The sequence below is a fragment of the Solea solea genome, chromosome 21, assembly GCF_958295425.1.
Source record: "Solea solea chromosome 21, fSolSol10.1, whole genome shotgun sequence".
NCBI classification, from domain to species: domain Eukaryota; kingdom Metazoa; phylum Chordata; class Actinopteri; order Pleuronectiformes; family Soleidae; genus Solea; species Solea solea.
In genome coordinates, this window is record NC_081154.1 from 6,547,820 (window position 1) to 6,567,667 (window position 19,848).

The 19,848-nt window shown below is 39.4% G+C and overlaps 3 protein-coding genes across 4 annotated transcripts; 2 read left to right on the forward strand and 1 right to left on the reverse strand.

Annotated features, from left to right (window-relative positions):
* Nucleotides 1-4: 4 nt before the first annotated feature.
* Nucleotides 5-8,451, reverse strand: faap100 (FA core complex associated protein 100). Of its 2 annotated transcripts, XM_058621595.1 has the most exons (9): nt 8,192-8,451; nt 7,974-8,092; nt 6,311-7,191; nt 5,951-6,101; nt 4,968-5,883; nt 4,302-4,424; nt 3,924-4,010; nt 2,925-3,067; nt 5-121 (listed from the first exon to the last, which is right to left on the reverse strand). In XM_058621595.1, exons 1-8 carry the CDS (start codon nt 8,345-8,347, stop codon nt 2,936-2,938), a joined length of 2,565 nt encoding a protein of 854 aa, XP_058477578.1. In that variant the 5' UTR covers nt 8,348-8,451; the 3' UTR covers nt 5-121; nt 2,925-2,935. The 2 variants fall into 2 exon arrangements, with proteins under 2 accessions (XP_058477578.1, XP_058477577.1); XM_058621594.1 differs by lacking the exon at nt 5-121 and having other exon boundaries at nt 2,813-3,067.
* A 386-nt stretch (nt 8,452-8,837) lies between these two features.
* birc5a (baculoviral IAP repeat containing 5a) lies at nt 8,838-11,056 on the forward strand. Its single transcript, XM_058621600.1, has 4 exons — nt 8,838-9,030; nt 9,967-10,076; nt 10,569-10,686; nt 10,812-11,056. The coding sequence occupies exons 1-4, from the start codon at nt 8,923-8,925 to the stop codon at nt 10,902-10,904; spliced, it is 429 nt and encodes a 142-aa protein (XP_058477583.1). The 5' UTR covers nt 8,838-8,922; the 3' UTR covers nt 10,905-11,056.
* Nucleotides 11,057-12,326: 1,270 nt separating this feature from the next.
* On the forward strand, nt 12,327-19,576 carry tmem235b (transmembrane protein 235b). The gene is made up of 4 exons (XM_058621985.1): nt 12,327-12,773; nt 13,750-13,830; nt 14,185-14,322; nt 18,802-19,576. Exons 1-4 carry the CDS (start codon nt 12,593-12,595, stop codon nt 19,059-19,061), a joined length of 660 nt encoding a protein of 219 aa, XP_058477968.1. The 5' UTR covers nt 12,327-12,592; the 3' UTR covers nt 19,062-19,576.
* Nucleotides 19,577-19,848: the final 272 nt, after the last annotated feature.

Here is a 19,848-nt window from a genome sequence, read left to right on the forward strand (position 1 = left end):
AAACAATCCAGGGGCTGGACTCTTCGTCACTGAGGTGATCTGACGTTCATCACGACTCATCTACAGTTTTTAAATTCACGTCCACGTTTGTCCTAGTCGGTTCTGCTGTAGCAGAAATAATCTGGAAAAAGACACATGAACGTGGATTATCAGATGAGAGAATTCTTTAAGACTTTGTGTTTTTGTCCAGGAAAAGTTTGCTGCAAGAGGAAACTATTTCAATTTCAGAACGTACATCCATCAGTGTGATATACAGTCAGGCTGCAACGATTAATTAACAATTATTAATCAATTACTTCATTAATCCTGAACTATTTTGATAGTTTGAGTGTTGTTTTAAAGGACTAAAACATGAGAGCACATTAATGAGCACTGAGCCCAAACTTAAACAGATATGAAGTGTTAATATGGGAAGAAAATCACATATAACATAAGACACTTTCATTTTAAACTAATAATACTAAACAAGCGCAATAATGGCAATAAAATTAGGATTAAAGTGTAAGGTTGCAACTTGAATCGTCAACTATTTTGATAATAGATTCAGGGTTTGAGTGTTTTCGAAATTATTAAAACAAGTTTCTCTGGTTTTTCAGATTCCTAAATGTGAATATTTTCTGGTTTCTTTGCTCCGTTTAACAAAGTGATTAAAAAGTGGATCATTTTGGTTTGTGGACAAAACAAGATATTTGAGAACAAAATTATTTTGAGATCAACATTTTTATGGACCACAGATTACAACAGATTAGGACAATAATAATTGGTTACATTTTGACCAGTTAGATATTAGTTAGGCTGGATTAAGGATTTAAAGCAATGAATGGACAAATGTGTGTTTAAATTACGATTATGGCTCCAAACAATTACAAAAACAAAAGAATCGAAACAAAATGTTAGTACAAAGTGAGGGCTTTTATTCTGAAACATAGGCTTTTAATGTTGTAATTGTGTTTGACTTCCTGTCCAGCAAAAATAGTGGAATCCCTGGGTTAAATACGCAATTATTTAGTTATTTTGAGGTCAGTTCAAAAGGTTTGTTTTAACATTTTTAGTACATGCAATAAATTTAAATTATTTCAAGAGTTAAGGTTATTATTATCCTTTTTTACATAATTGAGCAGCCTTAACGTTGACAAAGCTGAAGAATCATCTTCTGAAAAACATGACATCGGAGAACATCATCGACAACTTGTGCAATTTAAGGTGAATTATGTGACAGAAAATTAAATCAGCAATAATCCAAAAGAAAAAATTGGAAATGTATTCTATAAACTCCCTTAAAAGTGCAGGATAAAATGTACCTTAACTAATTTTTAATGGAAGTTTGACTTAAACACAGCAGAACAAAGAAGAAGCAGAAAAACTGAGATCACAGCTTTTAATGGACATTTTGAGGACACATCGTTTTGACATTTTCTGACATTTTATGGACCAAACGACTAATGGATTAATCAATTGTGGGAAAAAATCGTTAGCTGCAGCCTTATTATCCCATATTCATCTTCCTTCCGCGCCTTCTACAGCGAGTTAGTATTGCAGGTGTCACAGTGTTAGTGAGTGTAGGCGGTGACTCAGTGTGCCATTTGAGACACAGACATACTGTATGAGTGAGGTCACCGTCGTTAACATGGTGTTTGCTGCCGGACGTTGTTCATGATCACCTGAACAAAACAGTAAGACAACACTAGAGTTTACATGTCACCCGTAGTAATAGCATCATTTCAACCTGTTAAGTGTTATTTCATTCCAATTTTTCCACAGGATCCTCTGTTAATAATTATATTTTTCTCTCTCTTTATTAGCATGAAAATGTGGTAAAAAAAAATAAACATGTATGGCTGGTAATGTTGGGTTTGTGATGCTCATTTAATTTAATCCCCTTCTTTGTAAAATTCTCCCAGGTTTTATACATGTTAACAGGTTTCCTGTTAATTGTTTTTCTGATTTTCCTCCTCATACCACCAGAGGAAGCTCACGTACCACATGTACCATAGTTTGAGAACCATGGGGGTTAGAACCTATAGCTTTAATGGACGTTAACCACAAAATAGATTTGAAGGTTTTCTGCAGTAGCTGGTAGCGACGGGACTTGCCTGGCGTCTACTTCTGATCCGCTTTGTTTGAATAGCCCAGACCTATGGTTCTCAAACTGTGGTATGTGTACCATTAGTGGTGCGTGAGCTTCCTCTGGTGGTACTTGGTATAAAAAGTTTGAGAACCACTGGCCCAGGAGCATAATATTGGATTAGCCGCGCCCATTAACGGCAGCTCATCTCTCATGATTCTGGCTTAACTTTGAATCGTTGGGCTCTGAGCAGCTGTCAGGGTTAAATGCCACTTTCAAGCAAGCTTCATCTGAATATTTAGTCGCCAAAGGGTTAGTGACAGTCATTTTTAAGCACGCTAATTGGTAAAATTGTGCAATTTGCAGGCTCACACCTCTTTCAACAAGTGGTTTCCAACATAATTAACACTTACAACCCACCTGCCCTTTAATAAATGATAATATTAAAGGAATAAACTGCCACTTTATTAGCTACACTAACAGGCTGTGAGAACTGGAGAATGCACCATGTTTCAGAAAGGTCCTTGTACTTTCTGGATCCGTATAGAACTTTACCTGCTTTTAGATGTTACAATCTTACATAAACATGGCAAAATTCATCGTCGCTAAGATTTACACATCTGTTACATTTAAACTGCCGCCATTTTGTGTCTCTTTCTTTACCTCCTGTGAAAAAAGAAGTTGTTTATAATGTCATTGCATGTAGATCATTAGGTAGTTTGTAAAATTAAACATTGAGCAAAATAATGAGGATAAAAATGTGATTTATTTTTACAGAACCGGTTTCAGCCTTGGTTTACGTAACACAGAGCAGAGGGTTAAAGGGTTAAAGGCAGAGCTGCGTGGGTCGGGTTTGAACCTTCGAATGTTTTAAAGGATGAGTAGAGGGTTTTTTCTCAGTTCTGTGTAAATGGCGAGAAGAGACGCGGTCGTCTGCCCCGAGGACACGCCCACACCAAACGCTCCCGAGACTCGTGTTTGCTGGATCTGATGCAGCAGGCACTGATGTGAGAGGAGGAGGGAAAAAACAAACAAGAAAGGGACGTTAGATTAAAGCGGAGTAAAGTACACTGTCCTTCAAGTAAAGTCCTGAAGGTTCATTCATGTGGTTCATTTAATGCAACTGCTTAATTTAAAAAGAAAAAGAAATATCAGTATGTATTGAGAGTAAATGTCAATTAAGACGCAAGCATGTCCTCAAATTTAACCAAATATGTTGTTATTTGTTCTCACAGGAAACATTTTTTGGACAAAAAGTGCAAAAAAACAGGTGCAGAAAAAGACCCAGTATGACAGAAACTCCGTCTCTGGGGACATCCTTGTCTCTCAATAGTCATTTTGTCTCTTTGACAACATTTTGTCTCCGAGGACACCCCTGTCTCTTCATAATTTTTTTTTTGTCTCTGACAACATTTGTGTCTTTTTATAGTCATTTTGTGTTTTTTGAGGCATATCTGTACATAATGTAGCAACTTCTTTACAGCTACTGTCAGAATAAGAATTTGTAAACTAATCATTTCGCAGGGATGTTTGTTAAATTAATGATAACTTGATTCTATACATGTTATTTAAAACTTGTACACATACTTGTGCACATCCGAAATGATAGGTTGGGAAAATTCAGGAAATTTGTTTGGGGATGAGATGCATTCAAGGAACCTTGTAAATGCCATCACTTCTGTAATAAAATGTTAGCAGCAGTTTTGTATCTTTACACTGTGATGATGAATAATCACATTAACTGATTGAAGTTATTAAATATTCATGTCCGTTCCTCATAGGAAGGATCCGACATTAGCCCCTAAAACACTATAAAAACAGAGCATTACCCGGTAACCCAGTAACCACGGTTACTAACCTCAGCTCGCTGCAGTGCAGGTCTTAAACCTAAACTCTGGAGCCTCTTTGTGGACGCACTTCTCTGGGGAGCACTTAGCATCAGAGCCTGTGTCCATGAACAGAGCGACACAAATTTCACATCAAACTCTTTCATGTGTTCATCTGAAAGCAAGTGAATGTCAAGCCGGAAGACGACGAACTAAGTCTAGACACATCTTTAATCTTTATTAAACATAACTCAGTTATAATCACAAAACCAAATCCTTAATTTTCTACTACACTGTAATGACGCAGGTCTTTTGAAATAAAACAAATCCATTTTTGGAAGTGTTGAATCGATCTACATCAGTCGGCGAGTAAATTTGGCCTAGGAACAATATTTTGTGTGTGTTTGTACCTGTATGCGTCTCAGCACAGCATGATGGAGTCCACACACTGCTGCTATAGACGAGCTCTCAACCTGAACGTCTACAGTGCTCAGGGAATCTTCCTTTCCTGTGTCCTCCTCTCCTACCTTTACCTGGAGAACACAGGAGCTGTCATGAAACACACGTCTGCTTTATTCAGATGCATACAGTACATAATATGTGTAATATAAAGTACAAGATTCTGATCACTGATCTGTCACATGAATCCAAAACAGGCTAAAATATGGTGTTATTTATATATAAACACAATCACATCATGTTCATGAACTATTAAGTAGGTTCCTGAAAGCTCTGAGTGGTGTTGTAGTCAATACCATATTAAAAGACCAAAGACTGGAGACCAAAACAGGGGACAAGGACAAGACAAGCCCACTACATACGCCCTTGACTTGCCCTTGTCTCAATTGTCAGCTGAAGGCGACTCTCTGGAATTACCTCCTCAGAAAGTTTGTTCTTCAGCTAAAAAGGCTTCAGACAAGAAGAGAGGAAAGACCAGGTCTGGCATTTCCAAAATTATTGGGAGCCAGTCGTCCTCAACTTTAAGGTAAATTGATTTTTGTCTGTTTTCCTAAGGTGATTGCCTAAAATAGTCTTGACTGTGCTTTTACTGTCACTAACAACACTCAATGATTTACCTCCATTGCCGTGAGTTTGACTCTGGCTCCATTTGGACCTCGAGCATGGACAACTGAGCTGCTCAGGTCAATCTTGTCTCCTTGGTGTCCCCCTTTTCCTCCTCCAGGACCTTCAGACAGAAGCCAGTCCAGAAGAGACAGGCAGAGATCTGACTTTGAACCCTGTGGATTCAAATCTGACCCCAACGTGTCCCTCAGAAGCTCTGAAGACACGCGTATACTCGCTGAGAACAGTTCCTGCTCAGTCTTTGAAGGTCCTTCTCTTCCTCCTGTCTCTACTTGTCTTCTGAACTCAGTCCGGCGTGAGTTCAGAAAAGCTTGAATCGGATCTGCTTCGATGTAGAAGGAGTGAGATGTGGTGTTTTTGTTGATGTCCACCTGCAGAACGTGCAGCCAGTCCACTGTGAGAGTGTTCAAGGGCAAACTGATACAGCTGCTCTGCAAACCAGGGAGGTGCGTGATCTCCTGCTCTCCCAGGAGACTGGAGAGCGAGAAGAGGAGGGAGCAGCTCACCCTCATGGGAAAGGAGGCATCGCCCGCAGCTGCTAAAGGCAGCGACACGTCCAACGTTTCCCCAGGACAGAGATTGTGGAATGGGAATGAAAAATTAGTGGAGGAGCTTTCTTTTCCAGCAGTGAGTGAGGAGGAAACAGGAAACACGGTGATGCTCAGCGTCCAGCCTCGTTCCAAAATAAAAGAACTTGAGTTTTCCAGGACACACGTCAGGTTCAGGGAGTCTTTTTGGAGCAGCCGGCTCCATCTGGTCCTGGCGTGACATCTGATCTGCTTCTCCTGCTTAGGAGGTTGATCTTCAGTGTTTGCGTGTTCGATCAGGAGGAAGCTGATGTTGAGAACCTGATTGAGGTGCTTCAGGATTTGGTTTTTGGATTTGATGGCAGTTTTCAACGCAGAAACTCTAAAAAAGGTAAATCAGATTATCTATAATTTAATGTCAATAAAAAGGACATAGCTGTTGCACGTACCTTTCACAAACGTCCCCGATGGCCGATAGAAGATCCCCGGCGCTGCGACAAACCTGCGCTGAAGGATGACTCGACAAATCTTTCCTCTCCTCGGGTAAGAGAATCTTCTGCAGCTGCCCTCTGACAGACAGACTCAGCAGCTGAACTCCTCCTGTTATCAACAGTTAGTTAACCAAAGTTAGTTAGTTAGTTAATGACAAGACAGAGACAAAGAGGCAGTTAAGAGACTTTAAAACAAACACGGGCTCCGTCAAATCAGGACAGAAGATGAATCTCTCAGTAAATACTCGTCTCACACCAGTATTTTCAAATTCTAACCAACTACATACAGTCTGAAACTGTTCACTTTTTTTCACTCACCTGTTGCGACACGTGAAGGTGCAGCCAAAGCCGAGACTCTACACACCTTCAGACTGGTGGGACTGTGGACGACAGCAGAGGACTTCCTGAACGACTCCTCGTTCTTTTCCTGACCTTCTCTCCCGGGCGATTTCTCTGACAGATCCAGCATCAGCATGTCTGAACCAGTGCTGTAGTAAAGATGCTGTTTGTCCACAGATCCACACACCACAGGACCTAGCACACACGTCTCCAGAAAACCAGCAGCTCTGTCTCCTCCCTCTGGATTCTCAGTCTTCATCAGCAACACTCTGCCTTGTTCTCCCACTGCCACCAAACACTGAGCGTGTCCTGGAGCCGTTTCCGTGACGACAGATGCTCCAACAAATACAACTGGCTGCTCGAGGCTGTGCAGGACTCGGAGTCGTGATCCTGGGAGACGCAAGGGGAGTGAGCACAGGCGTCCGTCTGGCAGGCCACAGAGGACGACCGGTGATTTGGCGAGGGCGGCGTCGACCCCAAAAAGGAGTTTGAAGAGGACAGACTCCAGGTTGTAATGACTGTTCACTGAAGTCTCCTCTGATGGAGACGTGGACGCAGAGTGGACACAGATGAGGACCGGCCTCCTTCTTGTTCCCATCTTTGCCTCATCGTCGTCACATACAGCAGCCAAGACGAGAGGCAGACTGAACGAGCCGAGCAGCTCGCAGCTGCCGGACTCTGCTGGTTCTGGTGTTTTGTACAAACTCAAAAGCCACAATGTGTCTCTGTGAGAGAGGAGCAGGAGGACAGAGCCGACGAGGAGCAGAGACAACACTCCTTCCTCCCCAATGACGAGGGAGTCAGAGGAGATCTGCAGCTCAGCTGGACCAGAGGACACATCAGCTGGATGGTTCTGAGTCCTGCAGAGGTTAAAAGGTCACAGTAAATGTCCAGTCGAGCTTTCTTCAACTGTAACATCTCTCCAAGATCAGCACAACTGGAGGAATCTGAAACTGATATACATGATTTCACTCTGTCTCTAATTGGGATTATTGTGATTCACTCTATACCTAAAATTAAAGTTAGAGTGTGTGTTTATTACATAAATTAGAGATTATACAAAATTCAGCAGTCAGACTCTTCACCAGAGGCAAACACCATTTTAACAAAATTACTTAAAACATCTTGAAATAACAAATAAATACATCATTCATTCAAGTATTTATCACAAATTGTTTAATCCATATTTCATATAACTATCTGTTCTGTTTTATGAGGTTTTTCTAATATATTGGCTTATTGTGACAGATGTATTGTTTTAATTACATCCAAGAGGGTATGTTATGTTTGTCTGGAAGCAGCATAATTCAACATATAAAGGATGACATTTTCTGGACATGCAGGTTATGTTCAACGGAATAAATTGTTATACCTGAGCAGCCTTGGTGGACGAGTGCTTTCTCTACTTGTTGTTAGATGATCTGACTTTATTACCACTTATGTTATAACTGCAGTATACTTTAAGTTTATAAAAAATAGAATATAGTGGTGTATGTGTGGAAATTTCACATTTTTTGTTGCTTTTATAGTGGGTGGGACACCAATTGCAATCTTGCATCAGTCAACAAAATGGCTGGAGCCTGTTCACCAACAGTCTATACTGTATGTATGTGTGTGTGTATAAATACATTATAACACAAACCTGGACAGCAGTAATTGTGGGCTGACACAGTAAACTCCACTGCTGCAGGACACATAGATGAGCTGTTTGTCTGGACTCTGAACCAGATCACTGACAGGACCAGGAAACTGGAGAACGACCTGTAAACAACACAACAGACAGAAAGTTATCTTCACCACCTCCTGTACACTTGTTCTGTGTATAGTGAATAATTGTGCTGTCAATTTAACTTCACTTACAGTGAGTTTTCTCTCTTCACTATTAAAAACATAGACTTCATCACTGCCTGTAAGGACGAACAAGTCTGGCCCAAAACCAGGAGTAATTTTCGGCGTGAATGATGCGTCTAAAAAGCCAAAGTCTGCCAAAGTCTCAACAGAACACCGACCTTCCATAACAACAACACTGGAGAAGATGGAGTAGGAGACCGTCAGGTACTGTTGTTAGCCTCTTAGCATGTTCACCCTGGTCTGAGCCTTTATATATATCTATGGTCTGAGCCGGTTGTTTACAAAGTACAGGAAACTCGGACTGAACTTCCGCGCGTCACGTTGTGGGCCAATGACAGCAGAGGAAAAAGAAAACTACATGACCCATGAGCATTAGCGAACTCAAACGCGTGGGCGGTGGGTGTAGTTTTACTACGCATTAGTACAACTCCAAAACCAAACTACGGTATCACAAAATATGGTAAAACATATTATTATTTCATATTGCGTGTATATAACTTGACAAAGTTGTACTTTGGTCGCTTTTCTTTAACATCTAGAGCCAAATTAGTCCGCTCGGTGAAGACCGCTAGGTGGCAGACTTCCGGAGAGTCCATGTCACTCACATAGCCAAGAAGAAGAATCACTGGTCCAATCAGAATCCTCGAATTGAACCGTGGGCTGAAATTTGAAAACGTTAGACTTTGGTTGTTGGCCTGTCTGTCGTCGTCAGAGGACGTATTATTTTAACACTGTACAAAATGGATGCGCTCGCTGCAGAAGAGACAAAGATGTACTTTTACGAGAACAGACTGAAAACGTTCTCGGGCTGGCCGTTCGACGAGGACTGCATGTGCACACCGGAGAACGTGAGTGAACGTGAACGAACGAGATACTTCTATCTGACGGCTAGCTAGCGAAGCTAACACAACAACAATTGGCTCGGGAGCCAGAAAGACATCAGTTTTAAAATAAGACATACACTACAAACTTCATATTTAGCTGCTCCAACTGCGGGGTCAATGCTCATTACTACTTATTGTTTCGTTAGCATTATCACAAAAGTGCTCAGGTGAGATTTCATGTTGGGATATTAGCTTAAAGTGTCGTAGAGGAGCTATAGGTTAGTTTAAGTCTTATTATAAAAATGTGCGGTTTAGATGTTGCTGTAGTTGTAGAACAAAAAGTGCTAATAACTGAGGTGATGACTGTGTATTTTGTTGGCTTTCACTTAGGGACCGTCACCAAATCCCCCATTTGAGTACATGGCTGCTAATAACTTAAAAGTCATATGACTCGCACCAAATTAATGCCAAATTGTACTATTTAAAACATATTTTATTTGTCAACAGTGTCTGATGTTTTTTTGTCTGAATTTTCATAATGTACATGTCAAGTGACTCAAACACATACCAAATATTGTTGCTACCTACTATTGTTATTTTAGTGCTTTTATGTAAATGTTTACATTAAAAAAAAACACATTTTCTTCTGTAACTTACCTGACCCACAGTCTCTAGTGAAATCAAGTAAAGTCCAACTTTTTTGAGAAAAAGACATCGAAATAATAATATTTATGATGATATTTCACATCGTTTCAAAATAAAAGTTTGTTTAAATGTAGAACGACAAATAGTTCACAATATAAACATATTTTTATGATACAAAATGAATCTCTTCATTCAAAAACATAAGGAAATAAAATAAATACTTAAGGAATAATCAACTTGCTGGTTAATTTTCTCTCTGTCAACTTGTTGTTTAATGAACACGTTTCATGAAAATGTTTTTATTTGTTATTGCAGATGGCCAAAGCTGGCTTCACTCACACGCCTTCAGAGAACAGCCCAGACATCGCCATGTGTTTCTTCTGCCTCAAAGAGCTCGAAGGCTGGGAGCCAGAGGATGATCCAGAGTAAGACATAAAACCTTATGTGGCTCACATATTCAGTGCAACAGGGTGGAGTTTTTATAATCTAATATTAAAATAATTTCATTTTATAACATACTGCCATATAAATATGTTAAAATAATTTATCAGTATGAAAGATTAATGAAGCCTTCCATCATTTTTGTTCAAGTTATGGGTTGTTTGTCATTGTTTGTTTTTTTGACGATGAGGCTTTAAAAACGCACACATGATCATAGTTTGTCACAATGTGAAGCCCTAGTGTCTTTATAGAACTTTTTTTTTGTTTGTTTGTTTTTTACAAACTACTGCCAACTAGTTATTATAGTAATATAAATCTTTATACAAATTGCAAATTGTTATGTTCTTGATTATTTTTACTACCATTCCTGTAACACCTTTATATGCTGTATCTTGTTTATTTTACATGCTTTTAGAGCGATGTGTAAGCGATCTCCAGAGAAATAAAAAATATAATATATCTTGTCTCTCCATTAGAAAGGAGCACAAATCTCACTCATCTTCCTGTCACTTCATCAACCTTAAGAAGAAAGTGGAGGATCTGACTGTGGAGGAATTCTTTAAACTGCAGAAGGAGAGACACAAGTTCATCATTGTATGTTCATGTGTGACTTTCAAAATTACTGACTCACTTTTTTGCAGACATTTCTGGTGAAATACAGACTAGTCACTGCAACATGAGCGACTCATTCAGGTTTAATTTTTCCCCTCTAATTGCAGAATAAATCCTGCAACGACACCATCACAAAGTTTGAAGAGGCAGCCAAACTGAAAAGAGCCGACATCATAAAGACGGCCATGGGAGAGGAGTGACTACCTGGCTGCAAATTAACCCGTGTGTCTGAGAGAGAGAGAGTGTGTTTGTGTGTCTGAGAGAGTGTGTGTTTGTGTGTCTGAGAGAGTGTGTGTTTATGTGTATGGATTTTAACGTCTGTTTTTAAATAAACTTGTCCTTAATTTACAGATTTAACGAGTCTGAAACTATGTTGCTAAGAGCTGAAACGACGATATGTTTAATCAATCAACCTATGATATTTTCTGTCCAGACGTCAATGAAAAAAATACTTTAAACAGGTTTTTCCATTTAAACTTTTAAAACCTAAATCTTCGTAAAACAATCCGTGCGACTGCCAAATCAGTGACTCATTATTTCAGTTTAAATAATTGAAATGTTGATTGTTAGAGCTGTTTTAGTAAATGATTAACCAGTTTGAGTGTTTTTTTTTTTTTTTTTTAATAGTTTAAACAAGCTCTGATTTTTCAGCTGATTAAACGTGAGTATTTTCTGGTTTCTTTGCTCCACTCGACAAAGAAATCTGAATCATTTTGGTTCCTGGACAAAACAAGACATTTGGGAATATTGTAATTTTTCAGGTTTGGGAAACACAACTCGTACCACCTTGTCCTTTGTGTTTCCATGCCAATTTTCTGTTTTTGTGCATCTGAATTTTGGACAGTTTAAATGTTAAATCTGGCATTACATTACACCAGAGCATAATCACATGTAGTATGGTGATTATTTTGTCAGAGGTAAGTGATATTAATATGGTAATAGCATTTTATTTGTAATGCAATTTCCACTGTCCTAATGTCTTAACAAGGAGATAATGTTACATTTATAGCATTTTATTTCAAAAACACTCCAATTATGGCTTAATAATGAGATTATTAAAGAATATTACCAGTGTAGCGCCAATTCTGTCAATCCTAATTAATAATTACTGGATTGAGTAAATATCTCTTTTTTTTTTGTCCCCCACATATTTTCCATTGTTTTACCAAGCTATTATTTACTACTATAAAAAATAAGTAATGTACATTATAGTACAAGTTACAACATTAATACTACATTAGTACTGTTTTATCCAATATATTTGCTTATTTGTTGTTGATCACAGCTCAAAATGTTAACAAATTAAATGTTTAGCCAGTGTTTCTGGTGTTATTAACACAATATAATGTTTAGATTGTGTTTACATGTTCACAATAATTTCGTATTTAATCACAAATTGTATTAATCCGGTCGAGAAGGATTGCTTTTTGGGATTAAAAACAAGTTAATGAGGACTCATTGATGCGTAATTTAAATAAATTTTTTGTAAATGTTTGTTTCCAGCCCCACAGTGTCTCTGTGTGCGACCTTTGTGTTAATCCCATTGTTTATTTTTCTTCGACCATTTCATGCGTAAAATTGCGCGTCGCACTGGTGAAGACAAGTCCCTCCCAGACTGGAGCTGTTGCTCCTCATTCGGACTCACTCACTCAAACCTCAGTGGGTCTCTGTCTTAATCTAATTTTAATCCTGATCGTCCTCACATGCACCGCTGGTTACTGGATAAGGAAATTTAAAACCTAGGTGGAGATTTTGGCACACGCTGACGCACCATCCTCTATCATCCTGTGATGAAGGAGCGCGTAAAAGGCTGAAGATCTGGATCTTCATCGTCATCATCCTCTTCATCACACCGAGCTGCTACTGGTGAAGAAGCTTTCAGAGCAGGATGAAGGTAACCTTCGGTTCTCTGGTGATCGCAGCAGGGATCTGTGGACTCCTGAGCTTCGTCTTGTTGGCCACGTCCCTCGGAACCGAGTACTGGTACATCATCGAGATGAACCCACTGAACAACGCGAGCGATTTTGAGGACATGAGCTCCCACTCGGGACTGTGGAGCATCAACGAGGGTTGAGTACCAGTTTTGTTTAGTTTTTTCCCCTCATCTTAAATGTTCCTGTTTTAAATAAACAATATAGTGTGAAAATGACACGTATTTAACCATTTTTTTTAGCCTCAGCCTCTGTATGTTTTAAAAAAAATCTATTTAAAGCCCACCTGTTAAAAACAAACCGCCAGTGATTAAAGCTGTAGTGTGTAACTTTTAAATATAAAAAAATATCTCTTAGATTAGAGCCATTGAACCATCAAATGAGTTTACTCAATGTTGATGAAACCTTTCAGCTTCACATGACTCACATGTTTTGTTCGTGTCTTTGGAGACACAGAGTGATGCGCATATTCGGTCATGTTTTTTTTTAAATTTTCGTAGTCATGTAAACAGATTAGAGTGTTGACACTTAATGCTTTTTCAGTTTTGGCATCGTATCCATTTTTAATTTTTGTATGAATGTTCAGGCAGAGCTTTGGGTTAAGAAACTCACCCCAGTTCTCTGAAACACAAGTGCAGTGAAGGGGATGTCAAAGAGAGCTTTAGGTTGAGGAATTAACAGTGGTTCTCCGAAATCTAACCAAGGTGGAACTAATGTTAAAAATAGAACTTTAGTTTAAAGAGTTGACTCCAGTTCTCTGAAAACACGAGTGAGGTAGGGAGATACCAAAACAGATGTTTAAAGAGAGCAGTGTTTGGGTGACTGAAGTTACATACTGGAGCTTTAATCACCCATTGTTTTGTCTGTTTACTTATAGGGTTTAATTAGGGCTGGTCAATAATTCAATAACAATACATTTCATCAATATCAATATAACAAAGACATTTTATTGCAATAATTACTAATACTGACTGAGTGAAACCATTTATCCATTTAGCCGGAATCAGTTCTTTTAACTGCTTTGTTTTTAATGTTTGCACATTTTGTATTTGTTAGTAAATGTATTATTTCTACTATTATCATCATCATTATTATTATTGTGTTTTACATACAGGTGGGCAGATGTACGCGTACACCATTGACTCCTTCAAAGACGATTTCTCCAGATACACAGACACTGAGCTGCACTTGCTGAGTAAGTCTTTCCTCCTCCAGCTTTGATAAAGTCCAGGGGGCGTTTAAAAGGATTTTGGGTAATACCGAGCTATAATAATATATAATAATTTATTCCCAAACTGAGCTTGGCCATGTCTACTTGATTAACTGCCATGTGATTGGCTGATTAGATATCAGGTGTACCTAATAAAGTGGCAGGTTTGTGTTGATTTATTTACAATTCTACTATGGGGAAAGTAGATCCACAGCTGTGAGGTGCTGGAAAACCTTGAAAGGGGACCTTGTATGTGTTTGAAGGTGCTTGAAAATAAGAACCACAAGGTGTTTTTTGCTTTACTTATCCTGTTGTGTATGTGTGTGTGTGTGTGTACAGACATGCATAGGGCAGTGGTGGTGCTGCTTCCTCTCAGCCTGGTCCTCCTGTTGTTTGGTGGTGTCTGCGGCCTGGTCAGCTCTCTGACTCGCAGCCATGTTCTCCTCACCAGCACGGCCTCCTACTTCTTCATCTGCAGTAAGTTCAGCTTCACTCCTCCATCACTGACCCTCCTCCGTCTATCACAAACCGCGTCAGTGTGACCTCATACATGACGTCACAGTCTTTATTACTGTTTAAAAAAAAAAACCTTGGGGGTTTTTATGTGAATGCACTGAGGAAATTTCACTTAAAACACAAAAAAGAGAACACCCCGAGTCGTCAAGCCAGTTTAGTAGCAGTTTACCCACCATTACTGGCTATATGCTTAAAAAGATTCCACATAACGACAGTTTGTCTAAGTTCAAGAGAGCGAGAGAAAGTTCTCCACTTATCCTCCGTCTCTGCTCTGCATCATTTACCTCTGTTTTTAAATGAAGCCAGAGCCATTAGCCGCTGGTATTAATGAAAGCAGAGTTGATAATTATGACGATTGTGTTGATGATTATTTCACTTAAATGGCGGCGCGTGCAGCGAGGGAACGGGATTCAATCTCAGGAGAGAACACTGCGATGTTTTGTTTCTGTGCAACTTCACATTCGCTGTAAACCGCGTTTAGTTTCTTAGAGCAGAGGTTCTCCAAAAAATAACTTTTTACACCAAGTACCACCTGAGAAAGAAAATACTGAGCTCTTGAAGCAACAACATTATCACCAACGTTAAAATACAGTGGTGTAAGTCATGTTCTCTCATCTTCCTCGTCCATACAGATTGATCTTTCAGTTGTTCACAAGAAAATGTAGTGTTTATTTCACAGATTGCAGATTATGCAAGGAAGTTTTATTGTGGCCACATTATTAGGTACAGCTAATATAAAATTACCACACTGGTTCCAAATGATAGAACAGTCACTAAGACAACCAGTGGAAGAACTCACCAGTCCTGACACTTTCCTAATAAAGTGTCCAGTGAGTGTGTAAGGAGGTCAGTGAGCTGAGGCTAAACTGAGCAGACTGTAACACTTCATGTGCAGGGGCTGAGAATTGATCTCATGTGGTCAAAAGCACTAAAGTTAATTATCACCTGAGTTTGATTTGGCCATATTGAGTAAGTTTGCATGAATGGGCCGGTGTGTGTGTGTGTGTGCACGAGCATGTGTGTGTGTGTGTGTGTGTGTGTAAGGCCGTTTTGCCTCATTTCGTTGCATCAGAAGAGCTTCATCCTCTTCATGCTCTCTATCAGATGGGTTATGAGAGCTTTTATCGGTCTGTGGGGAGACACCGCAGTGAAGCAAAAATTGCTTTGGAAACCATTCAAACCAAAAATCTGCATCTGCCTAATGTTCTGCATTCATGCCATACTCCCTGTATTTCCACATTTCCTCTTTGGGACGGCGGAGGACATACAATTCTTGTTAAGTTCTCTGGAAATAGAAAAGAAAAAAATGGAAAAGGGACTCTCATGTGGCGGATAAAGTGGTAGAAAATGGATGAAAGAAATCAAAATCTATACTTTTATATGTGGTTGTAGGAAGGAACAACAAATGTTCCTAAGTACATCCAAATCACCAAATCATCCAAAAGTTATTAGCTGTGAAAATGGTATAGGGCCCAGAATAGACCCTTGTGGAACCCAGTGTTTGATATTAGTGAATGAGTATGTGTAATTATTAAGTCAGAAATTGTGATAATTGGTTTAAAACGGTAGTGGAAATGCAACACCCAGTGCCTCTAAAGAATGTCATGGTCCTTTCCTCCTGCCCTATCACCTAGTAAAGTATTTAAGTCATGTCATTTGTTATGTTTAGTGATTCACATGGATGTGTTCCCATCTCAGCACTTCTCACGCTGACCTGTTTTCCTTGTAATGAAGAAGACACCAGCATTTATTAAGAAAGACAGAAAGACTTTTGACGCTAAATTGCACCAACAGGAAAACAGCTGTCTAACCAGATTAAGACAACAGTCCATAAATCTGATTATCTCATCCAAGTGTCATAATCTGAACAAGCAGAACGTCATTAATGGAGCTAAATTCATCACCACTCTTTAAAATAATGGTCTTGTTTCTTTTAGTGTGCGTTATTGATCTAGAATTTTAAAAATAAGTCTGAATATTCTGTGATTAATTATTTTCAGCTGCCCACACACACTGATACAGGTAATTACTGGCACATTTTTAGACGTAGAGCTGCTTCTTCTTCTTCTTCAATCTTCTTTCTCTGGCACGTTCTCAGACGTTCTCCTGCCAACAGCTCATGACCTCCATAAAGAACATCTTTGTGCATTCATCAAAACTTTCCTAAATGGACTCTTTACACTCTCGCTTTAATCAGCAGCACATGGCAACAAACATGGAATCAAATCAAGGCCTGAAGTAGACTGGAGTGGTCGTGTGAACTTGTTAATAGGACAACTTTGTCCAAGTGTGTTATTGTTGTTGAGTTGTTCAGGTCTTTAACTTTAACTTTAACACTTAGTGCTTATGTGGCGCAGATACAGACCAAAATAACAACTCTTCTTCTTCTTCTGATTTTATTCGGTAGTAATGGGTAACAAAGATAGCTTGAGGAAATGTAGTGGAGTAAAAGTTGTTATTAGTATAAATAACAAAGTACAGATATGTGAATTTTGCACTTAAGTACAGTAACACAGTATTTGTACTTTGTTACATTACAACACATACGTTTTAACAAAGTAATGGTAGAAAAAAGCCACCTAAATACTCTGTGTTCTAAGTGTTAACAGACTAAAACTGTTAACTGTGCCCATTTCTATCACGACCAATATATTCATCTTTCTACAATAGGAGAAAAATAAAATAAAGGACATTTTTCTTGTTCAGAAAGCTCTTCCCACAGACTTTTTTGACTAGCGTCTACATTTATCAGTTCTTTTTCTGTTCTTTTTTTGGGGTGTTTTTTGTCTCCTGTCACTCGTCTTTGTTCCGGCTCCTCTGCTCGGCACAATGAACATCATAAAAATAAAAAAATAAATGAGAAACTGCTTCCTCATCATGTTCCGAACCCGCAGCACCTCGGGGTGTAATTGTAATAAGAATGATTATTAGTCCCACACTGGGTATCCTTGGCGCTCCAATTACATCCCGTTAAAACCAGTAGCAAGCTGTCAAAATTAAAAGCGTTTCCAATGGCAACACTGTGAAAGTTGTGTGTGTGTGTCAGTCGGTCGGGTCTCTGTTGATTTGGATGTTGTGTGTGAGGACAAGTCATGCGTCAGTGTATTTCCTGTGTCTCATAATATTAGACTGCGCTTGGCTAATGGCTCGGCATTATTGTTGGTTTTATTGATGAGCCCTGGGCTCACAGCACTGACTGCTGTGAATGTGCACTCTGTACTTGCTGTAGTACAATGACGGCTGACCTGAAAAAACAGGAATACATTCAATGTTTTCCATTGAATAAAAGCATTTGAGCTCCACTGTTTACACCCACGGGGGAAGAGTTTAATAAGTTAAGCAGCACTTTTAAAAATGAAGATTTTAATAGAATTTCTTGACCTGAGGAGATTATTATTATTGAAGTGATTGTTCAGTGTTTGTTTTTCTTTTTCTTCTGCTCGCAAAGTGCAGTGTAATGCTGCCCTCCACGGTTTGAAGTTCAGAATTGTGTGGCTTTATGAGATACTAACACTTACAACTTGGAATTTGTGAGGATTTCCGTTTCGGAAACTTGGACCAAACTCACCTTGACACACTTACACTGCTACTTTTACCGTTAATAGCCCTTTTGTTGTATTTGCATCAGTTGCACACATAGTACTGTTTAATTTGTAACAGCTACACTGTTTGTGTGAGCTAAAATACCATGTAGAGCTTTGTCATTGACTAGTGTTGCTTACAGTGGCTATGTTTGTGTCAATGTTTTTTCCCTGGCCTCTTAACTGAAACGTGGTCAACTCGGGGGTGACGTCACTGTAAATAGAATGCACCATTTGGCGTTGACTGTACCCCTGGTGAACCTCCTACAACGGGGACCAGCTTTTGCTCACCGAAAACATGGCTGAAAACTTAACAAAAGGCTTAACTAATAAAAATGTACACCTACGGTATCTTAAGAAAATGTTTGCTGGTTTGTCCTCACTGTTAGACGGCCTCTACCACCTGAAAACCCCCCACACCAAAGTCCATAGAGAAAATCAGCGATTTTACATCACAGCACACAGGAAATGTAAATCCACTACATGACATTTTTAAATATATCAAAAATGTGCAGGAAAGTGATTGCTTGCTTCATCTAGGCATCTTCAACTGTTGAATTATAAGAATGATTCTTCCTGTTGCAATTTTTTTTGTTCTTTTCCAGTGTTGCGCTGTTTTTGCTGTCGTCTCAGTAGATTACACACAGAGAGAAAAGACTGAAACCATTCACAGGAGCATTAAGTGAAAACGCTGCAGGACTCATTATGCTCTGTCAAGTGAGAGTTTAAGAGAATAGCTTGAATAAACCCTGGCATCTGTGATTTCCTTAATGTAAACTTCTCCTTTAAATACATAAATCAAACATTGTTTGAAAACCTGACTCTGATTTAATGTTTTTCCTCTTTCTCTATGTCCAAGGTCTGCCGACCTTGAGCGGCGTCAGCCTCTACATCCTGTACTCGTACGAGGCGCTGGCAGAGACGGAGAGGCTGGTGGAGCCCGAGGACCTGGCGTCCGTCCGCACCTCCTTCGGCTGGTCTCTGGGCCTGGCCTGGCTCTCCTACGGCCTGGAGCTGGTCACCGGAGCTCTGCTGCTCACGGCTGCACAGATGGTCAAGCAGCAGCGCAGCGGTCTATCCAGGGCCGAGTGGATCCAAGGCAATCATGAAAGGCACTGAACTGTACTGAACTGTGTGTGAAGGAGTGAGGAGGAGCAGTCAGGTATGTTGGTAGGTTCAGACACAAAACCTGAATTTAATTGAATTTTCTATTAAATTAGTCTAACAGAGTTTAGTTTTGAATAGATTCATGTCCGGTGACTCTTGATAAATTAAGGTGTAGTCTGACTGGTCTGACTTTCATCTGACCAGTGTCGCCCCCTTGTGGTTTGAAGAGAAGTGTCTCTTCATATCCACTCTCCATAATCATGCTGATTATTAATTGAATCTGTGCCAAACATGGGTTAGGGTTAACATTTTACATTTTGACGTAACATTTACATACATTTTTATTCTCGGAGCATGTCACGTGCACGTGATTGATTTCATGCTATTTGTATAATGTTATTGTTCAAGGTGTAAAGGTCACATGTGTATAGTTGTTGCTGTTTACGTCATTTTATGCCCTGTTGACTGCGTGTTTTTCTATAAAAGAAATGTGTAATAAATGTTGGTGCAGCGTCACAGCAGCTTCACTGCGGCATTACGTTTTTTATGAGCTTATGCTTTTGGGACTGAGACAAAAACTGCATAGACTGAGTGATAATTTATGTGACGTGATTATTTTTACTTATTCAGGATGAATTTTATTCTGTAATCTGATTTATTGTTCCCTCACCAGCCATGTTTCAGAGTAACTGTTTATTGTGTTTATCGTTTTACGAGCCACTTGCTTGAATGACACCAGTACAGGAGCACTGATGACGTCAAAAAATAAGGTTACTATGGAAACAGCAGATGCAGCCTT

What these genes read in the sequence shown, in the direction of transcription:
- faap100 (XM_058621595.1), bottom strand. Translation starts at nt 8,347, where the DNA reads ATGGAAGGTCGGTGTTCTGTTGAGACTTTGGCAGACTTTGGCTTTTTA. An exon ending in CCACAATTACTGCTGTCCAG is followed by an intron (nt 7,192 to 7,973) that starts GTTTGTGTTATA and finishes TAACCTCTGCAG; the next exon opens with GACTCAGAACCATCCAGCTG. An exon ending in TCAAACTCACGGCAATGGAG is followed by an intron (nt 4,425 to 4,967) that starts GTAAATCATTGA and finishes TGTGTTCTCCAG; the next exon opens with GTAAAGGTAGGAGAGGAGGA.
- birc5a (XM_058621600.1), top strand. Translation starts at nt 8,923, where the DNA reads ATGGATGCGCTCGCTGCAGAAGAGACAAAGATGTACTTTTACGAGAAC. An exon ending in GCATGTGCACACCGGAGAAC is followed by an intron (nt 9,031 to 9,966) that starts GTGAGTGAACGT and finishes TTGTTATTGCAG; the next exon opens with ATGGCCAAAGCTGGCTTCAC. An exon ending in AGAGACACAAGTTCATCATT is followed by an intron (nt 10,687 to 10,811) that starts GTATGTTCATGT and finishes CTCTAATTGCAG; the next exon opens with AATAAATCCTGCAACGACAC.
- tmem235b (XM_058621985.1), top strand. Translation starts at nt 12,593, where the DNA reads ATGAAGGTAACCTTCGGTTCTCTGGTGATCGCAGCAGGGATCTGTGGA. An exon ending in ACTGTGGAGCATCAACGAGG is followed by an intron (nt 12,774 to 13,749) that starts GTTGAGTACCAG and finishes TTTTACATACAG; the next exon opens with GTGGGCAGATGTACGCGTAC. An exon ending in CTCCTACTTCTTCATCTGCA is followed by an intron (nt 14,323 to 18,801) that starts GTAAGTTCAGCT and finishes TCTATGTCCAAG; the next exon opens with GTCTGCCGACCTTGAGCGGC.